The 24,116-nt window shown below is 38.8% G+C and overlaps 2 protein-coding genes across 4 annotated transcripts in view; one reads left to right on the top strand and one right to left on the bottom strand.

Moving 5' to 3' along the window:
• The window catches only part of S100G (S100 calcium binding protein G), a 30,354-nt gene extending 6,245 nt beyond the window's left edge, over positions 1 to 24,109 (bottom strand). Inside the window, exon 1 of the mRNA XM_080377164.1 lies at positions 1,003 to 24,109. Coding sequence (XP_080233290.1) covers positions 1,003 to 1,134 — 132 coding nt within the window. The 5' untranslated portion in view covers positions 1,135 to 24,109. The remainder of the gene's footprint in view (positions 1 to 1,002) is intronic.
• Positions 1 to 24,116, top strand: part of CTPS2 (CTP synthase 2) — a 79,157-nt gene that overhangs the window by 35,971 nt on the left and 19,070 nt on the right. The window lies entirely within an intron of this gene.

Consider the following 24,116-nt stretch of genomic DNA (forward strand, 5'->3'; position numbering starts at 1 on the left):
GTGCTTGAAAATGTCTGATGTCCAGACAGAAAACATCAGTATTGTTTTTCCTGGACACTTCTATTTCCATATGTCTGAGAAAATGGGTATGGTGCTAAATTGTGTACAGCTAATATAAAAAGCATTATATTTTTGGATTTGCCATCACATTTCTTACTCATTTTTTGCAATTAATTTCTACACAAGTTTTTTAAAAGAAAAAAACTTTGTTTTATTAGTTTGTTTGTAATTAGCCACTTCATGTGTCATGTTCAGTCACATGATTTCATAATGACTAAATTGGATTACCGTAGTTTTCAAAATACTGGATTTTTCTATTGAGGTGCAACTTCTTTCAGACCTTTAGCAAAAATTGCTTTTGTCAGCTATCCAAAATACAGTATTTAAGGATTTGACTAGCAAAAGAATCAATGCAGTTCAGGAAAGGTCTGACGGAGAATATATATCTGAAATCAGAACCTAGATTTTTTTCCAGCTATAGGAAATGGGTATTTCTCTCTCTAGCTTGATGGAATCTCTTTACTTGGCATCTTTCTGGAAAACTTCTTTTATTTTGTAGTGATGGGAACTTAATCTAGATAGAAGTTGGCTCGTATCTCTTTTAAATTTGTTCTACCAATTTACTTGGTTTAAAGATTTTTCTATATAGTTTCTAGATTCAAGACTTATTATTTAGACGGAAACAAAGAATATAAGACTCAGATGCAATAATCTAGGTGAAATTTGGATTACATAAAAAATCCCAAACAAAAGAGTTTCTTAGACTCTTGCATTTTATTTCACAAGGCTTTGTAATAAACTGCCTACTCAGATATCTGTTTGGAGCTACTTTTCATTAATGTGAATGAAGTTTATAAGCCAACCCTTATTCAAGGGTGATTTATGGAGTCAGTGAAAACACCTGAGCACAATAATCTGCCTTGCAACATAGTTACATTTATTTACGTTTTCCTATACATTCATAGCAATATTCACAGTGAATATAATAAGAGTGAAACTTACCTTCAGGTACTGTGCAAATTGATTCTGAAGTAGATTTTTCAGCCCACCAATGGACAGTGCACTGGTGCTGCCCTCCATTAAAGCATACTGGGTAAAATACTTCAGAAGGTTATCATTGAGTAAATGTTCCATGTTTCTCAGATGTTGTCTTGATGAATAACTGCAAACCAAGCAGACAATAACAATTCTGTACCTCAGAATTTTGAAATATGTCTGACACCCTGTTCATTGCTTTACTAACCATGCAACATGATTAATGCTTAAGCTAGATGAAAAGATTTGGGTTTTTTTCTTTTTTCTGTAAAACTAGATCAACTGTCCCCCCAAAAACATAATAATCTAAGTTAGGTTCAAAGATTTGAAACACCCAATACGTTTATAGGTTATGCTTACCTCACTCAAAATTTGGAGCTTTCAAATGTATCCAGCAGAAGTGAGAGTCTCAGATTGAGGCAACCTTTATAGTGGCTTGCATGCTCCACCCTAATTATGAAACCAGCATTTGTCATTGAGTCGGTGTGCTAGTTTTGTTGCGTTTCCAGTATTGATCTAGGTTTACATGTTCTTCATAGGCCATCCTGGAGAGGTTTTCTTTCTTAAATTTGTGTATGTTATACTTCAAGATGTACCACACCCGAAGAAGCCTGAAAAAGGCTCTTATGGGGATATATATCACATTTTCTATTATAATGGACTTTTTGAAAATGGTAAATACAGATTTGTTTTAAAAAGATGGAGCTAAGTAAATAAAATATGAAGAAGCTACTTGCTCTTTGTGTGAGTTGGTAATCACCAATGCCAAAGCCACTTCTCCAAATTTTGCTATTTCTTAGCACAGGAGACTGATGAATTTCCTCTGGGATAAAATTCTGATTGCTACTATAAAGAATTAAGACATTCCATGATGTGAATGGAAGAAGACTGAAGCATTCTAAATGGGAAAGGTGAACCTAAGGTTCTGAAAAAACTTTCCTTCTTGGGAACACCTTCATAACTGAGTGTTGTGTTCTGCAGGTTCTGAAATCATGTTCTGTTCATGATCTGTGGGGCATTTTTGAGTGTGGTTGATGCTTCATGACCCAGCACTGCTTGTTTTGTATCTGCTGTGTTGCTGGCTCTGGCTATGGTTTCTATATGTGGTTTCTAATCTGTCTGATGTCTGCTGTTGTCAGGTTTTTGATGCTTAGTTCCAGAATCACTTACTAGATCTTCCACCCTGTGCATCACTTACTGAGACTCAATCATCATTGCATCACTTATAACTGAGCCGAGAGCTTTGTGAGTCTGTAGGAGATGGATGGATTGGAAAGGGTGTTTTTGGAACTGCAGGTGTATGGGTCTATGGTCCCATGACAGGGAAGCAGGAAGTTTCCTGAGAAGACAAGGCAAGCTTTGCTAGATGTATCATGTAGATATACACCTTGCTTTAGCAGCCTGCTTGCATGTGCTTATACTCACTTCCCAAAGTGTCAGGGAGAGGAGTATTAGAAGAGTCCTTCAGTGATCATGTAATTAATTCTTCCCTTTGCCCTGGAATGGGATCACTGGTATTTATGTTGAATGTCTGCTTGATGTTTTCTTAAGTCTCTTAAGTAATGGTGGCTCCACAGTCTCCTTACCTGGTCCATTCCTTGTGGTTTCTTATCTCACTATAAGACAGTATTACTAGATGTCCACATTCCTTGCTGCACTTAAGCCCTTCTCTTGTCTCCACAGACACTGGTAACAGACCTAGCATCTTCCTTCTTAAAATGGCCTTTAACATATTGGAGAAATCCACAGTCTTCCTTTTTTTCGTTCAGAAATCCTTGCCAGTTTAGTCTTCCTTTTGGAGTGCTGCTTCTTGGATCTACTCATCTTTTATTGACTTTCTGCAGTTGGTTCCCATCTTGCTTGAGATATGATGTCCAAAGCTATACAGCTAGTTCACCACTCTGAGAGCTGATGGTGTTGCAGTTTTGAACAGTGCCTGAAGCACATGGGTGGTGAGGAGAACCTCTATGTCATTTTACAGGAAGGTGGCAGGCTACGGGTCTTTAATAGTGAAAGACTGTCAAGTTTCTTAACACTTTATGTCAAGCTTGTTGTGGGGAGGACAAATACACTGATTTCAAATAAGCACAAAAGCTTGGCATTAGCTTGAGGGTCAGAGAAATGGGGTCAAGCATCCCCAAATCTTTGTCCAGTCCAACTGAGAGGATGAAGCTGGAAACATGCTTTCCCCTGTGTTTGCTTTTGGCTCAACAGAAAGTCAAGAGCGGCTACTGTGATCACTAGCAGAACCTCTACGGCTGCTATAATAGATGGTGGTAGCACTGCAAGCTAGTTTGGAAGTCCTGGTCTAGGATGCATTCTGTGGGTTATGGCAAGTCCCATACACCAAGCTGGGGCATGAATTCTGGTCATTCATGTCAGTAAGATAATAAGTCCTTTTCTCTTCCTCTTCTTTCAGCAAATAAAATGAAACCAAACATCTGTCTCTTTCTGCTTCCATCCTGTTTTCCACCTTTGGTAGAAAGTGAGATTTTAGTAGTAGTGCATGACCAGGTGAACTGCTAAGGTGTCTGCTCTCCATCTGCTAATTCTTCTTGCCTACAGCTCCTGCCTATGGTAGCCTCACCACACTTACTGCTTTCTACCTTTTGGAAGCAGTGTCAGGAAGCTGTTGTGCCTGATGTGTGTTGTTCATATTACAGTATTTTTAAAACATTTTTTTAAGTATTCAAATTACTTGTACCAAAGGCACCTCTCTTTCTTGAAAACGTAGTAGTAAGATGCTTAGTAGTATGGAAGAAGAATTGCATTTCAAGGGATCGCAACTCAAGGAATTCAGCACATTAGCCTTATTAATTTGTTAAGGGTTCATTAAGGAGCACCACCTAATTGCAAAATAGCATAACCAGTTTTACTGAAACATCTTCCCAAGGAAGTGAGAGACCAATGCCTAGAAATTTAGGTGACCTGCTCAACGGTTGCATGCCAAATCTGGGGATGAATCCAGTCTCCTCAGATCAGCTTTATTCACAAGACACTGTAATCTGTAAGAGGCCATCTGAATGAGAGACTGATAGAGTTGGGATTTGTTGTTTGATTTCTTAGCTCTTTGTCCTCTCTTATTTAGACCACGGTGCCCTCCTCCAGTAATTTGTGTGGCATCTCTGAACTCTATTGCAGTGAGCAACAGAGCTCAATTTGACAGGCTGCAGTATATTGTCTTTGCCAGAAGACCCCTTTGTAGGACATAAGTGCTATTCTAAAATAAGTACAGTTTGTCCAGCACAACCCAGCAATGGCAGAATGATACCCACGGGTAAGGAATTCTGGTCGCTGACAAAGAGTTTAAACAAAAGTAAGGAAAGACAATATATTGCCACTATTAGATGATGTGTGACTAGTAGATAGCAGCATTTATCTATGCTGAGGAGCAGCACTTGTTACCAAGCTTTGATGTCAGTGCAGTCTGACTTCCAGTGTAGAAGCAACAGTCCAGCTTTGGTTACAGTGTTTTGCTGCTCTTTCTTGGATGTGTGAATATATATTCCTCCTGCAGTTTATGACATAATTCAGTTGGGTTTGCCCTGGGCTAAAGAAATCATGTTAGTAAGCACTGTATCCTTCTGGAATTGACATTTTCATTGTAGCTTAGATACAAACCCATTAGCAAAAAAAGAACCAAGTTGATTATGTGTAAGTCTTTTTAGGAATGCACATCACACAGATGTCCCTGTGATGTTTGTGTGTCATTTTCTTTCAGTGGTGGTGTCTGGAGATTCAATATTCACTCAAAATTGGCTATTTCTGTGTATTGCCCTAGCAAACTGGTTCGCTGGCATTTGGTGCAAGCAATTCCAATTACAATGGAGAATAAGAGAATACAAGCTGCAAGGATGACTAAAGTTTGGGCACCACTGCTAGTGGTAGGAGTGGTGAGGCTTATGGCATCGTGGTCACATGGTCTCTGTGCATGTTTAGCGATGGATTAAGTGGGATGGTAACTCAGGTGCTATCTCTTTTGCCTTTGTCACATCCTTCCTGCCACCATTGATGGCTGAATGGTATGTGAATCTGTGCTCCTTGTTTACCTTAATGTGCTGGACTATAAATTGGGTTGGTCTACGCATGGATTTCTGTGCCATTCGCTGATGCTGTTGGAAGGGACAGGGCACCTTCCACAGGGTGGGGCTGTCACCTGAGGGCAGCAGCTATCTCGGTCATCCCGTTTAATCCTCTGCTGATGGGTTAACACCCTAACCCTCCAGTAGTTTTCCATCATCTTCAGTGTATTTTATTGTAGCAGCACCACTGTTACTTGTATGTGAGCCCAACTACTTTAAAGCTAGAACTACTTTAAAGCTAGTTGAGGAATCTCTGTGAGACTTATGTTACAGCCTGACTGCAGTATAGGAATGTCTGCTGTCAAGGTGGAGTTGGCTGTAATTGAGAACATATATTTTGTGTGGATGTTGTGCATTTGGAAAGAAAGAGCAGGAGGTGGTTTTGTGCCTAGTATTCATTCACGTTTTTGTATGTGTATACTGCTTGTGCATCGTATTTAGCTTCCAGACGTCAGTCACTAGATCAAAGCCCTTTGTTAACTCTGGTTACTTTCTGAAGTGGAAGTGGAGAAAGATGATGGGACAATGTAAGTAAATTGGGCAGGATTAGGGACTATCTGGAGTATATGATTCCTTACCTGATTTGCAAAGAAATATTGTACAGGTGTCAAACAAATTTGATTTCCTATTGAGTAAAGAAGCAGAGCAGTATTTATATAGAAGTAATGCTAGTATGAAGTATGTACATGTACCTGTGCCAGTTGTAAATTATCAATCCCCATGCTGCATCTGAAGTTAAATATGGGATATGCACAGTAATAGATCAGTAGGAATACATTTTTTGGAATAGTTGTACTGTAGATAATTTGCAAATAATAAAAGGAAAGCCATAGAGATGCAGATGTCTGCTGCTACCACGATGTGTGTCCATTTTGGCTATAAGGGTTCTGGTGAGTTCTGCAGAGAACAGTCCTGCAAGTGCAGTCATCTTCAGATATTCTTCACCATCTGCAGAGAGGAAAAGTCTTTAAAGTTGGGATACTGATAGTCAGTCTACTACATGGGACCTTTTTCAAGGTGTATGTTGGCAGATGTGGGAACTTTCTAGTGCAAATAAGGGAGTTATGATACGTTTCAATGTTGCAAGTGCCATGGGTTCAGTGTCATGGGTCAGGCTAGGAGGAGACAAAGGACAGACTGAGAGAGAAGGAACATCTAGTTAACAAATTTTCTGAAAAAGATTGAGTAATTATGGGTAAGAGGTTCAGCAGACTGCACCATTGTAGAGAACCTGGCATTGCTTTGAGGTACGGAACTGTTAGATGGAAGGTGAGGATGGCTTGTAAAATCCTTTGTGTGTCACAGGTGATGCATTCCTTATGTTAAAATTGCTACTGTTTGTAAAACCTGCAGTGGTGACGTGTAAAAGGGTTGACTCATCTCAGAAATTAAATTTGAACTATATGGGTTATCCTGACAAGAGTTTCTTCCAGGCCCTCCCTTGTGACATACACCTAATGAGACGATGAAGGTGTCGTCTTAAACAGGACTGGGTGCGGCTGCTACAGGGATGAATGATTTAATATGATGCATTGTTTGCAGTCGGCTTTAAATTGGTGATGTGTTGTTACTCATTGTAGCTATATGTGTCAGCTTTTGCTGTCATATGTACACATCTGACAGACAAACTATTATATTGCTGAAACTTCCCCCGATGTAGATATTCTCTGTTACAGGAGACAATTTTGAGGGAGAATATGTTTCAAGAAGAGATTTTATCCCTCCACTATATGAACATTGGCTCATGCAGCAGTGCAATAAGGTTGTTACTGCCACAGTTGAAATTTACAGTTAGTGTAATTGCTAAAACCCTAAAACTTTTTTTTCCTTCCTAAACTTGGATTTGATTTTGGGAATTCTTAAGAGTGATCAAAAATGCATAAATCTCCATTCCAGCAAAGCACATATGGATTTATGGAGGACTGACAGCTTGCTGAGTTTCAGGTAGGGCAGAGTACGTATAGGTGAGGTAATGATGTACAAGGGGTACTAGCAAGTTCATTATTTCTGTGGCAGGATTAAGTCTTCTCTTTGCTGTCCTCTGACCCTGGAGGTGCCTGGACTCTCTAGATGTCTCAGCTCTATCTAAGATCCCTTCATCCTGAAAACAAAACTGATGAAGAGAGAGAGAGAATTGGGTTTTGTTGTTTATTTTCAAAGCTTTGTTGCTGCTTTCAAGAATGCAAACCTGACAGACTGTTCAAAAGAGGTCTAGAAGTGCACCTAGTAAACCACATGGGCATATAATATAGGAATTACTGTGCACTGAGATGCCTAAATCCCAGAGTGTGAAAATACACGTTAGACACTACTTTGCCCAGGTTTTTCTTGCCTAGAAATATCTATAATCTGTTTTCGTGCAAGTCCAGCACTACTGTCTGTCAATGTAATAATCCTACTAGTGAGTCTGAAATGACACATCTGGTCATCTTAATCCTGGGAAGGCCTATCTACTATGTATTCTTACAATTTATTTAATATGATTTGATAGAAAGGGGCCAGATACAATGTGAGGTAGTGACTCTTTTAAGGCAAGCCTACAGCTTGAGATGGTATTGTGGTATGATAGCATACTCTTGATTTGCCTTGTGTGCATGTGGGGAAGGTGGGGAATCCTGGGTTTTGGCTTCTCTAAGTTTTGCCTTTTCCATTAAAGAGCAGGAGCTGGGAGAATGAGTGTTCTGAATTTTTGACCACATGGACCAATGTGGGCTGTTGTGTGGATGTCTGTGCACTGGGTAGGGACAGTGGGCCCTCAGCAGAGTTGCAACGCTCCAACCCCTAGAAATCAGGCACTGAGGTCTTTTACCAGAAGTGTGCTGCAGTGACCCTCTAGGTCACTGTGACCCTGGTGCAGCTGGGCTGGCCTTGCTGCTGAAGTAGCGGGGAATTATTGAGGCAGTGCCACAATACTGAGCAAAGGTGTTTGTGCTAGCTAATGACCACCTGCTTTCCTCCAGGAACAGGTGAGTTTGGGGAAACCAGCAGCACCCATGAGAGGTGCTCTTAGGGAGAAAGAAATGGAGGTCATTTTGCAAGACTTCCTTGGTAGCAACCACTGAATTTCTCTGTTCATTTTTTTTACCTTCAGCAGTCTATAAAAAGTCTTGCTGGCCCGATCAGACTCAGCAGCACAAAATATGGAGGCAAAGAAATAAATAGCATAGCGGTAAACACCTTGGAGCTCTCCTTTTGAGTCAGAGAAGGAGGTGCTTATGCGAGATGGTTGAGCTCCAGCAGTTGCTAATTCTCAGAAGTCTGCAAGCATGCTATGCCATGTAAAATCAGATTATTAGTTGTATTCTGGGATATAATTTATTATCAATGTGAAACATAACAAAAGTGATGTTATGAAGTAATGGCTTTGCCTTTGGTGTACAAATCCCTCATCTGTTAGCTCTTTGATGTGTTGATTTGTAGATATAACGGATATTTGCCAAATTCTTTCCAAATGAAGACTGTCAAAATTACCATGAACAACTTCATTTCAGTTCTCTCTGATACAAAAATCTGGGACGATGGAAGCAAAATGCTGCTAGAGAAGTCTTCCCCCCACCCTCTCTTTTGACAAAGTCAGGACTTACCTTGGAATATAAGGGAAAACCAAAGATTAAATCAGAAGGAACTAATCAGGCTTGCAAGAAAAGTAACTGTTGTCTAACTGTAATAATCAGTTGTCTAAATATTTTATGTGTGGTTATGGCCTACTGAAAGAAATGAACTTACTGCTACTTAACAAAAACTGGAGTCAAGAAAGAGTAGGTAGTGCTTGTGTACCTAGCTTAATTTTAGATTTTCTAATTACCAAATGTGAGTACTAAATCAAACCCAAATTATAACAAATTCAATAAGTAACAGCAGTAGTAGTTTAGAAGGTCTCAGTTTACACTAATGAATCAAACGAGCAGTTTATAAAACAACTGTAAAACACAACTTCAAAGAAGTAGATTTGCATTTTGTTATAAACCAAAATTAACAAATTATCCATGTCAGTCATACCTTGTTTCTTAGTTGTGCTAGTGAGGAACCTGACTATCAATTAAGTTTAATTTAAGATTCAACCTTAGAGCCAGTTTCATTTGTTTTAGGTTAGTGACTAATCTTGCCTTCAACACAGAAAGGCTTTTCATTTCTTTCTTTTTTTCTTGTAAGACACAGAACTTCACAGCTAAGCTTTAACAAATTCAGCTTTAAGAAGTTTCTTAGGACTTAGAACCCAGAGTGGAGAAGATTTTATAGGAAAGTTTTAAGTGTCTTTGGCTTGTAAGATTGTCTGCCAGGTGCCATGTGGACCTCAGCCTTAAAGCTAGCATCAGTTTGAAGCAGACCTGTGTCACCCCAAGACACCTGTGCATGCTATGTGTCCTTTGTATGTCAGAACTGTCAAAACATCAAAAAAGAAGAAACATCAGTTTTCCTCTGAGACATTACTGAAGTTGAGTTTTGCCTGTCACCTCTGCACATTCACCTTCTGTTGTACATCACAGGCTAGGATTAACAAGCCCTAATATCTAGCTATGAAGAATCTGGAATTATACATTTTAAAATAATGAAGATATATGTATAAAAACACTTGGTGATTTTTGCATTGTGGTTAAAAGATAATATAGATTTAATTAGCGGTGGCTTCCATTGGGATTATTGCTTGGCCTGGTTAATTATAGAGAGCCTGTGTAGCGATCAGAGATAACTTGCCATGAAACTGTTAACATTGGTCTTCACTATGAGGAGGAAGCCCAACAGTTGCCCAAGAGCCTGGAAAAATACCAAAGCCTCAGAATTGCTCAATCTGTAAACTGAAAAATAAGTTTTGACAAATCACATCAGACATGCTGTGTCTGCAAACAACACAGATCAGCAACCATTGCTTTCTTGCACAGCTTGACTCTGGGCAAAACTTTTTTGTCTTGGGGTAAAAGAATATTCTAGACTTTCTCAGAATAATTAATTTAAAGTAAGCTAATTAAGAGTTCTTGCAAGGTCTGTGTTGTCTTGTTGTTTCTCTCACTTCAAATGTGGAATTGTGAGTGATGGTATACAGAAACAATATGAATTCTGTAACACCAAATAAATTACCGTTTTTGAAATTCAATATTGGTAGCACCATTACTTGGTGAATATATTTATATTGGCAACTTCTCACCCAACTTAACTGCTTTTTACCTGTGATTTCTGAGCTGCAACTTAAGTGACAAGACACATTTAATTGTCTCTGTCTTCTTGGGGGCATTTAGAGAGCCAGTACTTAAGCACACAACTGAAAAAGTTTCTAAAAGTTCTTTCATCAGTGAATTTTATTTCTTCATTCTACCACATCCTTGCAAACTCAGCAAAACCTGAAGTTTGAGTGACAAGTAGCACAGGGAGGACCTTTATTGGAGATAATGAATTAAAAGGAAAGATCCCTGCAGTCCTCATAGAACCCAGATGGAACTGATGCAATGTATTTGTGAGCTGCACACACCTATGGTTATACCACAGGTAGGCAATGAGTTTAGTGTTCTCCAGTGCATTTGATGGTATCAGCTTTACTGAAGAAAAGCATACTGGGTTGACTACAGCTCCATCTAGACCAAAGGCCCATTTGGCCCATCACCTGTCACCGTTGTCATCTATGAGTAATCTGTGGAAAAATATAGTAGAACAGGTATAGAATGATGCTTCTCCAGTATATTTTCTCATTTCCTACAACTTACAGCTCAGATGTTTTCAAGACGGAGAAGACTGGAAGGCCTAAACTGCACAGTATAAACTGTGGCCAGCACAGACATCAGTTTTACAATGATCTCCTCAGTTGTGGTCTGTCTTCCTTTCATAATTGCTTATAATATTGACTAGCTTTTGACTGTTACCGAGTGTGGAACTGACATCTTCATAAAACTATCTATTGTAGTCTCAAGGTCCTGCTCCTGAGGGGCCGTGATAAGCTTAAAGCCTGTAACTGTGCTGTCAAATTAAGCTTCTTTTATCCCCTGTGCGTGACTGTATTTAATTCTGCTGAATTTAACCTGGCATTTTGATCACTAAATTTCACAAGGACCTTTTGCGATTCTTTGTAGTAAGACTTCGTCCCTATTACCCTCAGTGAATTAGCTATCATCAGCAGGCTGTCACCTACTGTTCGTTCTTATTTCTTTTTATCAATTATGTTGAATGTACTATTCCTAGAGCCTCGTTCAACTCTACTAGTGACTTTCCTCCACTGTGAAAAATTGCGTTTTCTTCTACCCTTGTACTTTTAACTGTATTTTGTGTGCGTGTGTTAATCCCATAGCTGCTTAGTTTTTTTATAAGTTTTTGATGATACGTCTTACATATCTTTCTAATATCTGTTAGAAATCAAAGTGGACTTTGATTATTAACCAAATCTCCTTTATTCACATACTCTTCCTCTGAAGAACTTCAACAGCTAGGTGACAGACAGACAACCTCTCTTTACAAAAATCTTTGTTGGCAGTGTCCCAACCTGTTAAAGCGGCTCAGATGCTGCCTACTTCTACATTTTTGTTAAAGGTTCTGTTGGGTTGCCTGACATGGACATCAGGTGTTTCAGACTGTAGATCTCTGTATCTCCTCTGAAGCATTTGCCAGTTTGGAGTCTTTGGGTGACAAGGCTGACGAGGCTGATGAAAGGTTATTCACCACGGTTACTAGATCAGCTTTTCACCCTTCAGTTGCTTCAAAATTGAGTGAGTCCCATCCAGTTCCAGTGATTTCTTACTATTTTGTCTATTGTAACATTTATTTTTATATATATATATATGTATATATAAAAGAAGTTTTGTAACCACTTCTTTTAACTTCTATTTGAGACGGGCACATCAGTCTCCTATTAAGGTTTTTAGTGTGAGAATGTCCTTCAAACTCTTTGACAGTGCACAGAAGCAAAATGCTGACTTTTTTAATGCCATGGTCCTAACTTCTTTAAGCATGAGTTTTATTTTATTTTTTAAAATTCTGATAATTGATTAGCTTTACAGGAAGACTTTTATTCTTAAATAGAAATGAATGGAAATAATTTACTCTTAGTTATCGGTATCTCTTACTAGTTGCTTCATGATTTTTTTGGGGGGAATAATGATTTGGTATTTATATATTTAACTTAAAAATATTTGTGTTTATCTGCATTTGGACATAGATTTAGTTTTTGTGAAGGATGCCTTCTTGCTGTTAATGATCTCCCACTTTCTTCCTTTCTTAGGGTTTTCTTCATAAGAAGGATTTTCCTAAATATAGTTGCATGTTGCATTTTCAGAAAGTCTTTGACCTTCTCAGTACTTACATAAGGAATGATGTGTAACAGATTGTAAAGCAAATAGGGACATTTATGCTATGTACAAAACAATTTTTGGGCTGAAGTGGGCATAGGTGAGTAGCTATCAGTGGCTGATTCAACAAGCAGAGAACATTTCTTTTGTGGAAGACTGTATGCCCAAGTCTGTCTCGGTAGTGTTACAATATATTTGAATAGTGTGTCACTTCAGTATGGACTGTGGATGCTCTGGGGTGGTGTATATAGTGTTGACAAAGTATGGAAGTGGAAGGGGCCATTTCCAAAACCGTTATGTGCAAGCAGGTTGTATGTGTTAGGGCAGAGCAGCACTGCTTGCTTTATGGCTTAGATGAAGATTTCAGGTTGCCACATGCTTTGCAGTGATTCTCCGGCTGGAATGTATTGGCCTGTGGATGTCCTCTGCCCCCCCCAGAGAGAAGCGCTTAGGTGGCTCCCTTAAATTATCTATCTGAAAGTTATGCAGCCAAAGTTATGTGAGGTGAGTCCCACACACAGGAACTAACTCGAAAGTGCTGTGGTAAACTGGTTCCTCACAGGTGTCCTGTTTGGCAACTTAAAAATGCAGTACTGATCAATGAAATACAGCAGATGTGGAAAGACGTTGTCCAGATCCCTTAATATTGTGATGATATCACTGAATATAACACCTCTCAAACACATCTTCTACCCCCCTGGCCCCAAAAATACACCCACACAAACAAGCTTGCAGAAGTTATGTATTTAAAAAAATATAAAAATTAGGAAACATGAGATAGATTATCTGTATACTGCAGTTCACATGTTGAAAGCTACATGAAATCACCTCCAATATTCTGAATGCCACTTCCATAGAAGTTTCTTGTACCTAGATAACTGACGAAGTCACATTAAGACACTCTCCTTGTTAGATGCTCGCCTGGGAATGTGTGAGTTTCTGTATCGTTAGCTGCCTTGTTTCTCAAGTGTAGGAATAAGATTAAGTATCACAGAAGTCCTGGTTCTGCTAGGTCAAATAGATCACTTAATCTGCCTTATTTTTCTCATACCAAATGGAGGTAATGAAACACACTTACCTTTGTAAAGTGGCTTGATACCTGCAAAGGAAACATCTGTGCAGCAGTTGAGGACTTCAACCTTTTTCACAACAGCCCTGTAGACAGTCAGGAGCGAGAACTGGAATTGAGTGTGTGGCCAAGTGTGCATGGGCCAGAAAAACCTAAGGAATTCGGATCAGTTGCACAGCTGTATTGGGGGCTGTATTTAATGAGCTGTGAGAGGCTTGTTCATTATGTTCTGAGCTATGTAATTTAATTAAAACCAAAGAAAAACAATTAGCCAAAGTTTTATTTTTAATATACATTCAGCCCTCCTATTAAATTGTCTGTTGAAAGTGAGGTAGATGAATAATACAAAGGTTTCCCCAAAAGGAATACTTTTTTATTAAATGAGGTTTTCTATTTTCTTAATTCTGTATTTATTTGCCTCCTATCCTTGACTTGTATTTGGTGATAAGATATTCCATACTGTGAAGTTAGATGTTGAACAGCAGAACTGCATTTGCAATGTATTCAACAGTGATTCACTGTAGACATGTGCCTTTTAGCTAAAAATTGTTTCTTATGCTGACTTCTCATTGTGCCATTGACATGAACTATTAGAGGTGCAGGTAAAGGATAAAAATGATTTTTGTATGTGCACTATTAAATAACTGATTACTTTGCAAGGTTGTCACTGTTCTGTGTTGATTCGTATGAGAGCTCGCTGCTGTGCTGGCTGCATGTTGTGTGATACTGTGCTGGCTGGTGACAGAGACTAGAACTTGTGCTGTGTTGCAATATCTTTTGCTGGTTGCTTGGTAAACATTTGTAGCATTTGAGTGGATCATTGCATTATCTGTTGAATTGATCTGTGCCTGGCCACCCACACTTTTCACAGAAGATGTCTGAATTATGCTGGGTGTGCTCATCTGATGTCATGCTAATTAAATGGCTACTTGATTTGTGTTAGTATAAAGGTGACGTTATTCTATAAATGTTACTTTCTTAGAAACAATACTGGTAAAATATTTCCTGTAGGATTTCACTGTCTTGTTGCCAAATAAGAAATGATCTGAAGATCCATTTCTGCTCCTCTCTGGCCTTTTTGCTAATGGTCCTCCACAGGCATACACACATCTTCTCTGTGTCTCTGTTCTTACTTCCTCAGACACGTCTCTTCCTATCTGATTATGTTTTAAAAGCTTCTACACATTAATCTCTAAAAATGAATATGTAGTCTTGCAAGTCTGGTTTTATGATCCATTAGCAAACAAGAACTGCACAGGTATGTCTGTATACTGTCATGTTAACTCTGGACCTTGCAGTTGAATCCAAGCATCCTAGTGGTGCTCACGGGTGCCGTGTTGGGGGAGGAGGTGATTAATGTTTGAGTTCTGCTGATGTGGGTGACATGGATGCAAGTGGTCAAGCCACTTGTCTTTTTAAACACAGTCTGAACTTGACCCCGATACCTTTTTAAGCACAATTAAGGAAAGCAAATTCCAAAGAATCCTTGTCATTTGATGTTGAAGGGGATAGAGTTAATGTGGTAGGTAGGGGTGAATCACAAGGAATGCAAAATTAAATCAGGATCTGGACAGTGACGTTTATCAGTTTTTTGAAGGAGGCATAACAGACAAAGCAAGACAGGAAAGATCCTGCTCAGAAGGAAGACATCATGGTTTCTGCGTGAAATAAAAAAGATTTGGATTGTAGGTCATAAGTCTTCTACCAGAATTCAGATTCTTCCTGGCAAGATGATCTTTGGCCAGCTGAAGCTTTGCTGAAAGGAAACAGGAAACTATTAAATGTAATGTAGAGCTTATGACTCAAAGCATCCCTGAAATGGCTGGCAGAGGTGATTAAGGTAATTAATCTCTCCTATGATATTAATATATATCATTCCTTTTTGTTTTCTGAAGCTGATGAGATGTGTACTGTTATTGGATAGACAGTAATGAAAATGCCATGGTACTTTTTTGCAAGATAATCTTAACTGGTTAAAGTTGTATGATTGTAATTATCTCCCTATGCTGTCTTCCTTTTTTTGTTCTAATATCGTTTACAGTATTCTTAGGAAATCCTAGAATTAAAAATCAGTGCCTTGATTACCGTTATGTGATATCCAGCACTTGCTTTAGTTCTTCCAGTTTTCCAGCTGGAATGAGAAATGCTATGATGTATGTGTGGGAGAGGGCTAACAACTTGTGGAAGTAATCTCCACTACTACTATTGACTTTGTGGGGGAAAGAAAATCCAATTATTCATTGCTGGAGAGCTTTCTAGAGGACTAGATGTCCATTCTGTATGCCTAATGAGATATCCAGCATTCAGATTATTTTCTGTAGTTTAGGAAGAGTTACAGGCATGAAAGACTAGATAGGCCAAGGTATCTTGGGCATGCCGTGGAGGACAATAGTAGCTAAAATTACAGTGATTGTACCAGAGGCTTTCTGCCTAGAATTTCCCTGTTACATGTCTGTTCTGCTATTAGTCTATAAGATGATCATTACTAGAATGTCTTTAGTAAATTAAGTGGGAGGACCACTAAGTAGTGGGGTGGCCAACTTCAGTTCTATAGGTCCTTTCATTGTGTATGCTTTTGTTATGGGGAGCAGCATGTTACCAGGGAGTAGAGGCGGGGGAACTGGCATAACATTTAAACAGGAGTTAAACCAAACCAGAAGCTTCCTAAGAGGAAAAGAGGAGGAGGGCAATACAAAACCACATATAAAATATTTCAGGATATTTACATAGTAGATGTGAATCTCTGTTTAAACAGTAAAAATGATCCTGCTTGCATTCCAAAACCAGTTACTTTAGCTTGCACAGTGTTGGTCCTGGTTGTGATCCTTTGTGAGATGCCATTTCAAAATGCAGAAATGAAAACAAGGGGATAGAAGGTAGGAAGAAGCGTAACTACTCTAAATTAGTATGAGAACTACTCTAGCTTTCATTATCTACATTTCTTCATTATCTACATCTACCTTCATTTCCAAAAAGTTACAGCTTAAATGTAAAAGAAGAGTCAAAAAGAAAATAGACTTGCTCATCAGAACTAATTGCTTCAATTAAAAGTTACAGTGGTTGGCATGAGCTGGTTTTGTGTGGTTTTGCAGAGTGGACTCAGCTGAGCTGCTTGTTAAATGAATTAGGTTGGCACAAGATTTTGGCACTGGGAATAGAGTAGCATTTACTTTCACACCTGCCTGCAGTTGTCTACAACTTTAGTGGGATTTTTTTTGCAAAGATATACAGCCTGCCAAATACCTTGTAGAAGTTTAACATGTTTGCTTAGGAGTGTCTTTAAAACATTTTAAGATACTCTGTCACTACTTTACATTTACTTGGGATTTTGGATCGTATTGTGGTTTTTTGTTCTTAGAAGTTAAGAGTTAAACATTGTGGAATTTTTTCTGAGTAAGTGTATTCTTTTCTGTTCGGCTGATTTTCATACAAAGTCCAACTATCAGATACTAATTTAGCTCAGCTAGTATTTTCTTTTTGATGTAGAAATGTCAGGTTTCAAATTCTAGTATCTGTTTCAAAGGGTGATCAATCAATTGTTAAAGCTCATGGTCTGCTACTGATCTTTGGCTATGATATGAAGCATGTTATTCTAATTGGAAAGAGTGGTACTGGGCTGCTTCCTACATACCTGTAACACAGAAAACCTTATGGAGCTGGAATCCTTTATTTCTGTTTCATTCATTTACTCCAGATTCTAAGTAAGCCATTTTCGTGTGGCCATATCAAGCAATGTGGTAGTATATTGTTTTTCCTTCTGTTTAAAACCTCAGTTTAATGATATACTAATCAAATGTACAGTAGCTAAATCTAGTTGGTGAAAACATTTTAAACTGCATGAAGTTGTTAATCTTAGTCACGCATGTGCTGTCAGATCATGTAAAAATGATTTATCAGGCTGAATCACAGACAGAATAAAGCCATTTCTCTTAAAACACAAGTTAAACCACAACAAATACAGCTATGTTTAGGTTTATGTTTTCATAACTGACATAGATTTCAAGCTCTAGATAGTGTTTACGTTTCTTTCTTCTGGGAGTAGAACTCTTAGTCGCTTTTTCAATTTCAGAGTACAGTATTATACCATTACCTTACTTCTTTTCCTATTCAAATAGCTATCCTTTCGATAGAATGCTTTTCCATCTCCAATAAATGAAAGAAATAGTCCACATGTATTTTATAATTGATACATATTTTTATTTTATAAAATAAATTTATTTTCAATTGCAACAACTGTTACATTTTAGCATGTGCACAGTGAATAAATTTCAATAAATTTGTGACAGACATGCCTCCATATCTGTCTTGGCAGGCCTGAAAAAGGAGGAGAGCTTACAAAAAATAATTAGAAATAAGTGGCTGTGGCTTGCTGTTCTGATTAGCATTTGAGAGCAGTTACTCAGAGGAAATCTTTCAACTGATCCAGGAGCTTTCCAGGGATTTTTTCTCAGCAATGAAGTTAGCAGGGAAGCACCACAACAAAAGTACCTTCCAACAAGAATAAAAATTAAATGAGGGCAATCTATGATTTTCTACTTGCTGCCCACTCACTTCCTTTCTAAAAGAAATGACTCAATTTTTGCATCCCTGATCATCAAGTACCAAATCACCACCAGGCAGATGTGGAAGATGGGCAGGATATCAGGATGATTGGTGATACCGTTCTGTGGGAAGGGTCAGTGGTTGGAGTCCAGGCAGTCTTACTCACTCACAGGTCTGAAAGTGGTCTGATTATGTTAGGGAAATGGGATGGAAAACAGTTGTTAGTTCTCCTTGTCTTCCCTATGAGGATATTGATTTTATGGCATGAATGGAATTTCTTCAAATAATACTAAGGTAGCACAGGTCTTGGTACTGAGCATTGCCTGGAAACTGATAACAAAAATTCTCCTCAGCGAATGTCTGGAGTAGTGAGCACCTGAAGCAGGCAATCCTCCTGCCTTACTTTCCTTGAAGTAAGCAATTTTCCTTCTGCCTTGCTTGCTGAAGGCAGAGATAACTGATAATGAAGTGATTCTAACACATGTTACCTTGTTAATGAATGAGAAATAAGCGGAATGAATGCTTGCTCGTGTGGGATAACTCAGGGTAGAGGAAATACAGAATATGGTGGAGAGTTTTGAGGGTAAAACGTGCTGTGTTTTGTCTCTGCTAAGGACAATTTCATGTCTCCTTGGCTGCTTTGCATAGCTTAGCATGTGGGGCTTGTCTGTGGCCAAGTCTTCCCTGGCAGTTGCCTGTAGGATATAATCCTGCTCTGAGTCAGCAGCCATCAAGCATACTACTGCTTAAACAATCTCAGGCTGCAAGTGTTTGATTATCTCTGTCTCATCTTTGTGGCTGGGGTGTTTGATGAAGGGAGCACCAGGCTCTGTCTCCCTCTCTAGGTTCTTCCCTCTGCTTTAGAATGCTCAGACACAGACTTGTTTCATGCCTTCCTCCTCCTGGTACCTCATGTGGATTTCAGTGAATTTGGTAATGGCAAAATTTCACCTAGTACTAGCAGTTTCAGCTGGAAAAGTCCCTCTCAAAGGCACTGACAGAGTTCTGATTTTTTAATAGATGTATGTGGTAGGAAGGGAAGGATTTCTCTTAGCTACAGACATGCTGATCTTTCTGAAATTAAATTAATGAGTATTTGGTCATTAACTGTAACGCAAGATGGACCATCCCAAAGCTTGAAAACACTCTTACATTTTCTTTTGGTTATTCAAGTCTGTGGTAAATCCTGCACTTCTGGCATGGCATGACTGGCACTCCAGTGTATTTCTATAGCCAGCACTATTTGACCCTGTTACTTCTGCTAACACTAACAGTCTGAAAATTTCTGCTTGATTAAGTCTTTAAGCTGACTCTGGGACATGTGGTTGGAATAACTAGAATGAGTTCTAAAATGCTGTTAAGCAATATCTGTATGGGCTTTGCATATCAGCAGCTCCATTGACTTTCTCAGTTCACTGCACTATGCTTATGAGTAAGCACTGTTTAAAATTAAAGAAGCTACACCCTTTATGACTTTTTCTGAAGAAAATGTTACAAAACCTTCTGTACCAGAATTTCTGCATATTCAGGAAGAATCCTTAGAGAGCTTTTAGGCCTTAATTAAATAAATGCTTTAAGGCAATTACTTAATTCTAAAATAGGAAACAACAGATCTCTGGAAAACTGGATTGCCCAAACTGGGAAATGGTTGACAGTAAGATGTTATGGGACTTTTAAGAATTTAGGAAATTTAAGCTGATATTTGTTGGAATATTTGGATAATGTGCTGTAGTTTAGTGAAGAAAGGACAGGATTTTTCAAGCTGGTTACTCCTATGACTATGTAGCTGCATGAATTAGCTGTGGATAATTTCTGCTTTGATCTTACATATGATGATGGGCATCTTTATGAAGGCAAATGTTACTTCAGTCAGAGTAATGGAGCACAGAGTAGTCTGAAATCTGCAAGTGGCTTTATGGAACTAGTTCCATTGTGGAGGGCTGAGTGGCTGAGTGCTTTAGATGGACGGGCAATGGTGGGGTTTGCTTGGAACTAGGATATCTTTGGGGGACAAGGGAGGAAGGGATTCTGGCAGATACATGATCCTTGCACCCTCTTTCAGTAATTGAAGATATTAAAACCTGGTTTTGAATGAATGGGGAATAGTGTCTCTTTGGTTTCCTTGCCAAGCTGGAAGCTGTCAGTACCATTCTTAGTGTTGCATGTGTCTATTTTTTCTTTAAGATGTTTGTACTATTGTTTCTAAACAATAAATAGTTTATAGGTGGCTGGGTCTGTTTATTCATGCCACATGACTGAAACCGATCAGATCGAATCTAGCAAGTATTAACTAGTCCTGCAGAGAAATTCTGAAAGAGTCAATAAAAGAAAGGGTTCCTCTAGTTTGGGTTGAGTCGTTGTCAGTTTGTGTTGATGTTTGGGTTGTTTTTTTTCATAGCTGTGTTCAGCAGGGATTAATATTGATCAGTACTTGTCACTATTCCCTGCTTCTGTCAGCTTTCCCTCTGCAGATCTTGTGTGCTGAGTGTCTTAGAGCCTCTTTTCAGTGTTCAATTAGTCTTTAGGATCTGGGCTTCTCCTGATGCTTTGATCAGCACTTACATGTATAGCAATTTATTTCAGCAGTGAGAAATCATTTGCTCACCAGACAAGGACAGGATAAAAAGGCAAAAAACCTAAAAACCTCCTTCCAAAGCTGACTTACCAATGAGTTGTTCAAATCAAATAATGTTCCTTTCCCTCTCTCCCCACAAAAGAACAAACCCCCAAACAAAACCCAAACAGACACACCTCACACCCCACCAGCACCCCCCAAAGGTAACCACAGTAGATGTATTTGTCAAATGGCATTGCCTGACATGAGGCAAAGCAAAGACAAAACGTAATGGTCCTGGGGCGATTACTAAAATGATGGATGTCGGGTTTTCAGGGCTGTGGTTGCTCTATGCCAGGGGTCCTCAAACTACGGCCCGCGGGCCAGATACGGCCCCCCAGGGTCCTCAATCCAGCCCCCGGTATTTACAGACCCCTCCACCGGGGGTTGGGGGGGAACCAAGCAGCCGCAGATGACGGCCTGCCACTGCATCCGCGCGCCGGCCCCCTGGTTAAAGAGTTTGAGGACCCCTGGTCTATGCTTAGCATTAGGGCTTGAGGGGTTTTTTCATTAGCTTTTATATGTTTCCTAACTACGATGAAATGATCCAGGTAGTAGATTTCTGAAAGAAGATTGCAGTTCATGGGTAGTTGAAGTCCCTGTTCATCAGTGGCATGATTTAATACTGATCAGACTGCTTTATATATTGAATGTGCTTTGTGTTATGGCAGAGTGATCCATTATTTATTTCATGTTGGTTGTCTGATGTGCAGTATGTGATCTCTGTGAAATCTCTGTACTGTTGGGAGTTTTCAGAGATCTGGGTAAGAAAGAGCTAATTAAAGCCTTATCTCTTCTTGGACCCTGCCAGCTGATGCTTTTTTGTTGCTTGTGGTGCCTGTTGTTCTGTGCTGTTCTCTGCTTTTCAAGGAACTAATGCATAGTAAGAGCTGATTTATTCTATAGCAGGAAGCATAAGCTCTTTGAAGAATCTATTCAGTTGCACAGTTGTTCAAAATAACCACCATTTGAAGGTTCATCTTTTATCTGATCAAATAAATTATGTAAAATATATCAAAATGTTCCATAATATGAGTTACTTTTCCAATGCTTACTACTGTCCTCGAGCTGTAGGGCAGCAGTGCCACTTTGCTTTTGAAAGTTTCTTGCACAAACTTTGTTGCAGAGAAACTCATGTCTTATCTAAACGTCGAGGGTTGTGCTGTGATAGTTGCTGAGGTTGATCAGAGCTACAAGCCATGTCAAAAAGGAAGATCCAGAGTCAAAGTAGCTCCGAGGTATTACTTCATAAGTAGCTCCTTTCCTCAGCTGACTACAAAAGTTAACGTTTGAAGCCTTGTCTATTTTCTTACTATCATAAACCTAAAAATCTTGGGGAAGGTGGAGACCTGGTTTATAATGCGCATAATCAATAACAAAACATGAACACATGCAGTAAACTCTTGATGTTGATACGCAATACAGCTGTCACGTTGGCAGAAAATATGGGTATTACCGTGATTCAGTTAGCAAAGTTAGACCAAAACGTCCTGCCCCAAATTTTTAGGAAGAAAGATCTAAAGCTGAGATTACGTGCATTCTTTTTCTTATCAGCTGCATATAATATAGTTAAACAGCTAATAAAGTGATTTTTTTATAGTTGGAAGAGCAGCATGTACTTGAAGTACTTGATAGCTGCTAGTTACCGCTTCGTCTCCCTTCAACAAGAGTCATGAGCACAACTTTAAGGTTAGCTGTAGTATGGGTGTAGGCAAGTACAGTAACACCTCATGGAAAACTTGGGCTTGATTTCAGAGGGTCAGCGTGTTTGACGCATACACACAGCCTGCTGTGTATGTTCTAATCGCTTCGGATGTCCCATGGTTTTTGTGGCCACTATTTCAGGAAAAAAAAGTAAAAGTAAATGGAAGGAAATAAAGGAAAAGCAGACAATCTCATGTTTCTTGAAGTAATAAGGATTCAATTAATAGCTTCTTTTTAAGTATGTGGGGTTTTTTTAGCTGAACGTGCTGTGTAGTCCTCACCTTCATGATTTGAGGGGTCATTAGAGGATTTGTATTATCCGACTGGTTTGATCACAACTCCTGCTCGTGACATTTTCTAGCGAGTATATAGCTTATAAATAACATTTTGAAGGTATAAGGTTATACAGAGATAATTACACAGCTGAAATGCATTGGCACAAGGCCAAAGGCTAAGCACTTTCCACCATCCCTTCTAAATTGAATAACTTCACTTTATGAAGTATATCATCAGAAATTGTTTTCATTATTCCCAGAGGCCAAATTAAGGTTAATAAAAATCCAATTCCAGATTACCCATATGTGTGAATATTTGTATATTTAGGACCTTTCTTTGTCAATTACATTCCTCACAGACTGTATATATGTGAATACAGGTATGTAGGTCATCATTTCAGCTCGTGTGTTTCTACAAATTTTGTACTGGTTTACCTCTCTGAGACAGACTTCTTCTAAACTCAATTGTGAGACCCAGCAGGATTTTTCAAACTGAGCAAAACAAAACGCACTCCTTCCACTAGATTGTGGTTTCTCACATTCCTTAAATCCCACCATCCTGGATTCCACTTGACTTACATAGCAGCCATTTGACCCCCTCCACTTCAGTCCTCAGACCCGGTATTTGTATATTCTTTTCTTTAAATATTACGTTAAATAGCATATTCTTCATGCAAGGAAACCCGGTATTTTGTGGGTTCTTGGGCAACCTGAGAAACCCTGTAGTAAAGGTGAATTAGGGGGGACTGTTGTTCCATTTTCTCCCTGTGATAAGTTAGTTACATGTATGATCTGAAATAGCACACACACGTTGGAGTCACCTCTTACAGTACTCTGCTTTTACAACATTAGCATATAGTCTTGTTACAGGTGCCCTCTTTTCACTCTGCTGCTCCATGCTCTCCTCTTCTTCCCACTTCCAAAAAAAGAGGACTTTGGTTGTCTTGCTAAGACAGCTGTTTCTGCCTCTTAGCATAAGAAAGAGTATCGTGTATACAGAACGGTATAAGAAAGGGCCTAGTGTACAGGAATATTTGCCTAGGGTAATCTTTCAACCTCTGTCACTCTGTGTTCAAGGACTTGCTTTTTCAGAGGTGGTGTCTTTATCACTTGGTAGATTATTATATTTTTTTTAGGCATTCATCAGTTTTTTTAAAATCTGTGTACTCTTACAGGACCAAGAATAGCTTTTGGCAGAATTACCCTATTGCTAATGTTTGGTATCTTTTTTTTAAAAGAGAAGTTTTTTCCACCCAAAAAATTAAATTAAGGAATTAGTAAATTGTTGTTGTTGATCTTAACAATAAATGAAAAAAACTTGTACCAGTTAGTTAATATCCTCAGTCTATTACAGTCTCAATACTGAGAACAAAGCATTAGAAAAACTAAAGAGAAGTGATAACTGGCAATGCTTGGAGGAAAAATAATGTTACCATTTATAAATCAATGCAGCCTGTTATGCAATTGTTGCTTTCTTCTTTCTTTTCTTTGTTGTATGAAACAGTATTTGAACAATTTTTCTGTACA

This window comes from Falco punctatus, assembly GCF_963210335.1.
Source record: "Falco punctatus genome assembly, chromosome: 2".
NCBI classification, from domain to species: Eukaryota; Metazoa; Chordata; class Aves; order Falconiformes; family Falconidae; genus Falco; species Falco punctatus.